The sequence below is a fragment of the Echinococcus granulosus genome, assembly GCF_000524195.1.
Source record: "Echinococcus granulosus chromosome Unknown EG_S00004, whole genome shotgun sequence".
NCBI lineage: Eukaryota > Metazoa > Platyhelminthes > Cestoda > Cyclophyllidea > Taeniidae > Echinococcus > Echinococcus granulosus.
The window spans coordinates 2,895,659-2,903,445 of record NW_020170384.1 but is presented as its reverse complement, the minus strand read 5'-3'; the positions used below and the strand labels follow the sequence as shown (position 1 = coordinate 2,903,445).

Genomic DNA, 7,787 nt, shown 5'->3' with positions numbered 1-7,787 from the left:
GAAGAAGAGGCACAAAAAGAGAAACGCGGTGTGCGTCCGGACCACAGCAAGAGAAATGGTGGACGTGAATGCACGCAAGAGAACACACGAAGCCGCTTCCATCAGCACGGCGCAAACAACCCACACACCACGCAAGAGGAACGAACCACTCGCCCTGCCAAAATACCACAACCCACCCACCCACACTCCCACTCACCCCTCCACACTCGCCTCACCCCAGCGACTACTCCAACGCACGACCCATTCAGCGGCCTATCGCATTTCCCACGCAACAACACAACACCGAGGGTCACCAAAAGCATTTATTGCTACCAGATTTCTACAAATGTTGTAACACCACAAAAACAGACAGAACAGCAGACACCTTGCCAACGATTAGCAAACAGCGTGCATCTAAACACTACACTTGAAGACGTAGAGACTGCGCTCCACTTCCGACTTAAAGTAGACCTTCAAGCTCGACAACTCCACCCCTGTTGCAAACGCATCATTCGGTGGGTGCACAACCAACGGAACAAGGGCCGAACACTCCGCAGAAAAGTCCACTACTGAGCTCGCTCCTCCAGCCTCCACCATCGCCACCACGATGCTGTCGAAACCGACGGCACTGCGCTTGAACACCTCCACTCCCGCCACCTGCAACCCAGGCCACACACGAAGGTCAACTTGTGCCTAGACAAAACACCCACCCACAACACGGTACAATGCGAAAACACCAACAACCACTACCTTAGCCACATCCACCGTAGCGTTCAAGGAACCCCACAGGAGACTTGGGTACTCATCGTGAAGCTGCACCAGAGAGGTGGTCAGACTGAACATACTCGCACCACGACCGGCCGCCAACGCTGACTACAAAAGGCAATTGCAAAAGGGTAAGACGCATGAGGATAGAAAGAAAAACTGGGTAAACAGACGGCCACAAAGCCGGTACACATACATCACCCAAAAGTGTACGTGGGCGTGTGCGTGTGCGTGTGTGTGCATCAGTAAACGTGAATGTTACACACACGCACGTGAGCAGACAATTACCTCAACTGTCTCCACTACTCCCAATCCCGCAAAGTACGCCGCGTACGCTGTACCCACTTTCTCCGAGTCCGAGAAACCCACACCGTGCGAATCCCACGGCATCGGCAAGTGGCTGCTCACATCATCCACAATGGGCCGCTCTCCAAACGGATACAACATTGGTGGTGGCAACGTACTTAGCGGACTCCACCCAAGCTCACTTCCGGCGTAGATCACAGGCGTACCTACAACCACAGCAGACAAACCAATCACAAAGGCATTCAACAATATCCACGCCAAAATATGCGCCCGCACATCCACGAACGGCAACAAAGCCCACTCATCACACAACTCACCCTGCAACAAGAACGTCGATGCAGTCGAATAGACACTCGTGTACGGCTTGTCACTCGGTGATGCAACCACCAATGCCATCTTGCTTCGCGCAGACGCATTCGTTGAATCCAAATAACTCTTCACGCTCACTTCCCCACCTTTGACGCTAAAAAACACCAACATCAACATCATCAACAGCAACACCTACAATCCACGGTTGAAGGCGAATTGCTGACTGATCACAAGATGCGCTCCCGGAACCTCCTCCGTGCCAAGCAACTTCTCTGCATCCTCACTCTTCGATGCGCCGTACCCAGTGTTGCCAGGATCAGCAATAAGCACCCTACACAGAGCACACAACATGTCACACCTGACACCACATTACCTCTGGCGCGATGTTTCACTCGACACCTCATCCACAACCTTTCTCAGCTCCTGCACCACCGACACTGTCCCGTTCGTGTAGAGCTTGCAGGTGGGGAATTCGTCCATCCACGCACTCGTGCCACAGCTACCCTCTTCCACAAAGAACGCAGCGTCAGACAGCAGAATGCCATCCACGCCCCTGTGCAACCAGAACCGCACCGCACCCTTCACCTTCTCCATCACCTCAGGCGACTTCAGATTCAAATCCACCACACCCGAGCCCATTCCGTACGTCGAGTAGAACCTCTTACCACCCACCAACTCCGCACTGTCGTTGCCCGCACGACAAAACTGCAAACAGGCAGTGTCAAACCACTCACTACACCATTCTTACCTTGGCAACAGACCCGGCAGGAATCAAGTAGGCCGGATGAGCAAGCTCGTGACTTAACGGCACCGAATTGAAATTGAGCGAGATAACAGTCTGCATGCCCCTCTTCTTGAAGCCACGCAACAATGCACCCAAATCATCCATGGTGCCCAGACTCGGGTGAATGTCCTCGAAGGACACGTTGGCCACCGCAGCCAGTTTCTTCGGGTACAGTGGTGACATGGCAGTCAGAATGACAAAGCCAGCACCAACACTCTTCTGGATGTAGTCTCCGGCACTCAACAAACCTACACAACAAGCATCGCCGTTGTGACACACAATCATCACCTACCTTTCAGATCACCAACCAAGTCTCCATTCGAGTCCTTAAACGAGAATGGATTTACCCAGTAGCCAACTTTCGATTGCCAGAACGACTGCACCGGTCGTGGTGGACATTTTGGTGTGAACACGATGTAGAGGATGGATGCGACGATGAGGCAAATCCACACTGCCCAAAACAGCACGATGAGTGCAATTCGCACTCGACGCCAAATTGGTTCTTCAGCATCTAATCGTAGCAAATCCTCCTTAGTGAGTAGAGGATACTCGTCTTCCACTTTTCTCATATCACCTTTCACCCCGTCGATATACGTCATTTCCTCCGTATTCATCAAATCTCCACGACCTAAGGCTTGGTCACCCATTGCTAATCGGCCACACAACACAGGACAGCGTGATTTGATCTGCAACCGCTAGATATAGATGTTTTTCTGCGGGCGATTAAAACAAGCTGAGTTTAAACACGCATAATAATGTGAGATTACCTTAATAATAATTATTATTTAGTGATGTTTAAATAAGCTCAAGAAGGTAAGAATAGCATTGCGGTTATTGTTTAGCCAGGCGAAAAATCACCAATTATTTTTTGTCACTTTTATTATAAATAAAAGAACGAGTAGAATTGTATAATTAGATGTATTTTTTTGTATTTTACGCACTTTGAGCCATATGACCAACTTATAATACCTCATACCGAAATATTGTAGCTTCCCCGGACTCCCTGAAGACGAAAGAAGACACAATACTCGTGCAGAATATATATATTTAGCACGGAGAAGGTGTCTGGGCTATTGGCATGGCCCAAAAGGCCAGCCCACCCAGCGAGGTACAAGGGTCTAGTTCGAAGTACAAAAGTGGCGCCTCACCAGAACCGTGGGATAAACCACTATCGTATTACAATATTGCTCTAAATCCTCCTTTTTTGTGATATTTTAAGGCATTATTATAGTTAGGCCTCCGACTTTTAGACCAAGAAGGTTGGTACGAAGGGGGATGTGCAAAGTGAGCATTTTTCGAATAAATAAATTCTGGAGGGGATTAGTGCTACTCTACTGTTTCTGGATTGCTTTTTGCATTTAGCCACGTGGATGCTGCATCGTTAGATTTTATTCCATAATTTTCTTTTATACAAGTGCCTTTGCTTAGTGGACTCATATCTCTCGTCTTTCTAAGTACCGTTCTTGTTGTTTATCTTAGAAGCAATTCGTTAAAACTCAATTTCACCGGAATTCTTTCACTGTTTTTAGCTTTTATTCAGTTTGCATGTAGAATTCATCTTATTTTTTATCCAGCGACTTTCCACAACACATTCTAGTTTGATTTATACTTTTTTACAGGCCTGTGCATGTATTACAGACCGTGAAAATTTTCGATTTGAGGGTGCAGTGACCTTTGTTACACGAAAACTAACATTGTTGCAGAAGTAGTGGAATTGGTGCTGTATTCTACCAGACGGGCGTGTGTACGTAAACGCACTGCCATAAGTCACCCTTGGTAGCCATTAGATTGTGTACGCTTCTCTTAATTTATCCTCTGTGTGTCGAAGAGTGGGTTGTAAATTAGTCTCATTTCAAACTTAGGTAGTATTACAATCTCCAGAGTCCCGTGAGTAGACACTTCAATGTTTGATAAGATGTCTGCTGGGAATCGCATTTTAGCACATGTGAATTAATTTGACAGTGAGATGCAGGCAGATACGTGGATCGTCCCTATGTGCTTATGAAGACGTTCACGAATAAAGGCATAACTATTCATGGGTCCTTTGCAGCTCCTTCAAATTGTGCTTTTTATTTTTTCAAAATTTTAGCATAGCACGTGGTAGGTTGGCTCTCAAAGTAGCATTCTGGAAACCAGCTACAAAATGCTCTTGGTAGAAGTTTTTCCTCTCCCTACTTTTTATATCTCCTCTTTGAGCTACTTAAGTCATTAAGAAAAAAAAACCTGCTACTAAAGCATGAGGAAATTTTTAAAGTTGTTGCTTAATTGAATTGAAATTGCATACTTGAGTGTGCAGATTAGACAGTGCAGCAATGAGTTCAGAGCTCTCTTGGCTTTTTTCGCGTAAGATCAATTTAGCCTCCGTTAATTAAGTCTCAAATTGTTTGTTTCAGTTCCTTCATTGCGTTTTTACTTACTATTACATCCGAAGGAAGAATTCCATCTCTTTATGATACAATCTTTTGTTTGACTGCTTCTTTTACATGTGTAGGCAAGCAGGGAATCGTAAACACGCTGTTTTTTAACTTGACTCTATGTCATGGTGCATGGCAGCAGATTAGATTTCTAATGGGAGAATAAAACTGCAAAATATCTCATTAAGAGACTGTTTACTGAATTTCATATTTGGACAGAGATTTGAAACAAGCTTTTACTTCCTACATGGGAATACTGCATCACGTTTAATTTCAGAGATCCACTTATCAATACGCATGCATGCATAAATGTAACAATTGCCAGGCTTTATTTGCATTTTCTTGGTGTTATGGGTGTGCTGTGCTTAGCTGTGCAATGGAATGGGTTTATGCGACAATGCGCCAGCGACTTGATAAGCCCAAGTTACTAAGTTTGGTTGTTTAGTTAGATGTTTTTACAGTGCAAGTGCCCGTATTTATAGAAGTGATTCACGGGCGAGGATACCTCCACCTCTGTATACTTTAGTGTCGGGGCTCTTCACTCTTATGTCTAGGTTAAATTATCGGTCTATTAAGATGTTTCTTTCAACTTGCTCATTTTTTCTTATGGCACTGTTTTTACAACACAAAGCTTGCAATCTTGCACCATTGGCAGCCAGTAATTGGCGCTTAAAAATACCAAACCTCCTTAATCGTACGAGTTCTTCTGTTTGATGAGTCATTTTGGGTCCAGAGATGACATTGTGCACTCCATTTAATTACTTATTTCTCTTGGATCCTACTTGCCTTTCTGTTGTCATTTTTTACCTTACTATGGTTTGATCTGTGCTAATTTGTAAACCGGCTTCATCCGTTCAAGAAGGAAAAGTTAGTGCCTCTGAAATCCATCCTTAGCGATTGGGCAAGGGTGGGGCTAACGACGGCTTTTTGTGGACTTCTGATGGAGTCTATAGCAAAGTTTTTTTGTGATTTTACCCTCAATCCTTCCCAAAATTTATTCACACGTAAGTGTCTCGCTTCTACTGAAGTAGCGGCAGTAGTGGTGACTAAGAAGGCATCTTCTGGTAGAGGGGAGGCGCCACAGACCCCACCTAGAGCAGAAGTGACTGCGATCGCACAAATGACAACTTGGCATGCACCTTCTTTATGCCTGTGTGAGATTATAATTGGTTTGGTTGCAAAAAGTACTGCCTTGTGTAAACAGCAAAGTTGTCGTTACTTAAAGTCTATCACGTCCCACAAACCAATGTATTGTTTGACTTGCGGTAGCACGAAAGATGTTGATACACTCCAGCACCGCTGCTAAACGCCCGATTACTCTGCATGTTGCAAAAATTAACGCAATACGAAGCCATTGTTTTCACAGTCACACCAGAGGATTAAATTGTGGGGGTTACTCACCCACACGTTCTACTTTTGCATGTTTTGGTCGCTTGATCATGCACCCGGGGAATAAAGAGATTTTTTTGGTCGTGTTCACGCCACGTCCACGTGAATGACTTCGCATGTCCATCAGTCGCATCCAGCACCGTCAGACAGGGTCCGGGCATCAGTTTGTTTGAGAGGTGGATGCGCGGCTCATTCAACTTCGTGATGTAAGCCAAGCCTCTGACCGAATGTAAAACCCGGTCCAGATAACGCCTTCTATGCCCACCTTGAAGATACAGTTTTGGGGCCCGAATTGTGACTCGAAGAGCAAACTGTTTAAGCCGTTGAAATGAGTAAACTAGTGAAGTTAAAGCAGTAATGTGCACAGCTTGCATTTGCTGCGAAATCTGCTGAATGTGTCGATTGGTGGAGGCGCCCTCCACCCCATCATATTCTACTGGCCAGCTAGGCATAGTGGATGAGGATGAAGTGATGCCTCCCTTCTACCCTAAAGTGAAAATTCTTTCATGGACCTCATTTTATCCCGGAGGAAATGGACTTTCCTCTTCTTAAGCAGGACATGGTACAGATTTGGTTGCATAATGCGAAAACAAAGGGAGGCAATGAGACGAGACCATTTGAGCCCTGAGGCTGGACAAGTCGCCGTGTAGACAAGAGACCTAGCGTGTCTTGATAGCGTGTTCACTCGATGAGACTAAACTTGTATCGCTGTAAAAACAACTGGAAGCACGACGAACAGTTTGAAGCCTAAAAATGTACGGACATGCTAACGTGTGGGTTTCTAGTAAACGGGTTAATGCGAGCGTCCTCAGAGGAGTAGGCTTTTACAGGCTGCCTCATGGAAGTAAATGTCAGAGAGGTTAGAGCTAAACAGAGTGAGAGACTCAAAATGCCCCACTAAAGGACGTAAACTCGGGTCAGGCCTTGGAGGGGAACAAACACACAGGACATAAGCAGTGTGTTGCTTCGCTTACTTAGTCAAGGATTGTCAGTCCAAGTGATGGGATGGTAAATAAAGAGGAAAGGCAAAGTTTTGACTGCCTCTGGCACGACTACGGCTTCCTTGGCTGAGCCAATCACGAGCGCACACGGCACCCAAGCGAAGGCGCGAGGGATGACAAAATTGCTCGTCATGCAGAGCTAAAGCACGCACGCCGGCAAACATCTACGTGAGGAGATCTTCCACAGAAAGCAGGAAGGAAGGCCAAATAATGGCAATGAAAGGGATGGGGAGGCGAACCATTTAATAGAAAATGTGCCGAAGCCTCCACCTTTGGAGACGATTGGCAGTCATGCTGATGGGGTTGTGCGTATTAGCTGCAAAAAGGGTCGTGGAAAATGCCGACGGCGCTGTGATAAGGGCAACCAAGTTTCATCCTCTGAAAGTGCATTGCCTTGTGCCACATCTGACTTGCTGAAAGGAGCTTCATCCTGCTTAGATTCATATTATCTTGAGAAATTAGCACCTCTTCCCTTCAAAGAGGTGTACTGACCACCCTCAACCTTACCAAATACCTCCTCGAGTTGTTGATGAGTTTTTGTTCTGAACTCAATGTTCTCAGCACAATTTGTACGCTGAATGTTACTTCCTGTGATTATCTTAATTTATTTATATTTTTGTGAATATACAGTGGTGGATGCCAAATTTGAATAGATGTTTCGCTTCCTTCTTTCTATCCGCCCTGTTTGGTGTTGTATTTTGATGAGTATGGCCTGGTATTCCATTCGTAGGTTTTGCCTTCATTACTTTTCTCCGTGGGTCGATGTTAGGCTGCTTGGTGGTGTAGAACACAGCTACCATTCCATTGGCGTCCGTTGGACGAAGGCTAGAGGAATTGGGC

General features: G+C 45.8%; 1 protein-coding gene across 1 annotated transcript; it reads right to left on the bottom strand. All coding sequences in view use genetic code 11, as the record gives it.

Annotated features, from left to right (window-relative positions):
- Nucleotides 1-393: 393 nt before the first annotated feature.
- On the bottom strand, nt 394-2,790 carry EGR_01261 (Neutral and basic amino acid transport protein rBAT; the record flags this gene model as incomplete). Its single annotated transcript, XM_024490510.1, has 7 exons — nt 394-672; nt 730-852; nt 1,033-1,513; nt 1,556-1,690; nt 1,733-2,064; nt 2,108-2,391; nt 2,436-2,790. 7 exons carry the CDS (start codon nt 2,788-2,790, stop codon nt 394-396), a joined length of 1,989 nt encoding a protein of 662 aa, XP_024355329.1.
- Between the last annotated feature and the right edge of the window lie 4,997 nt (nt 2,791-7,787).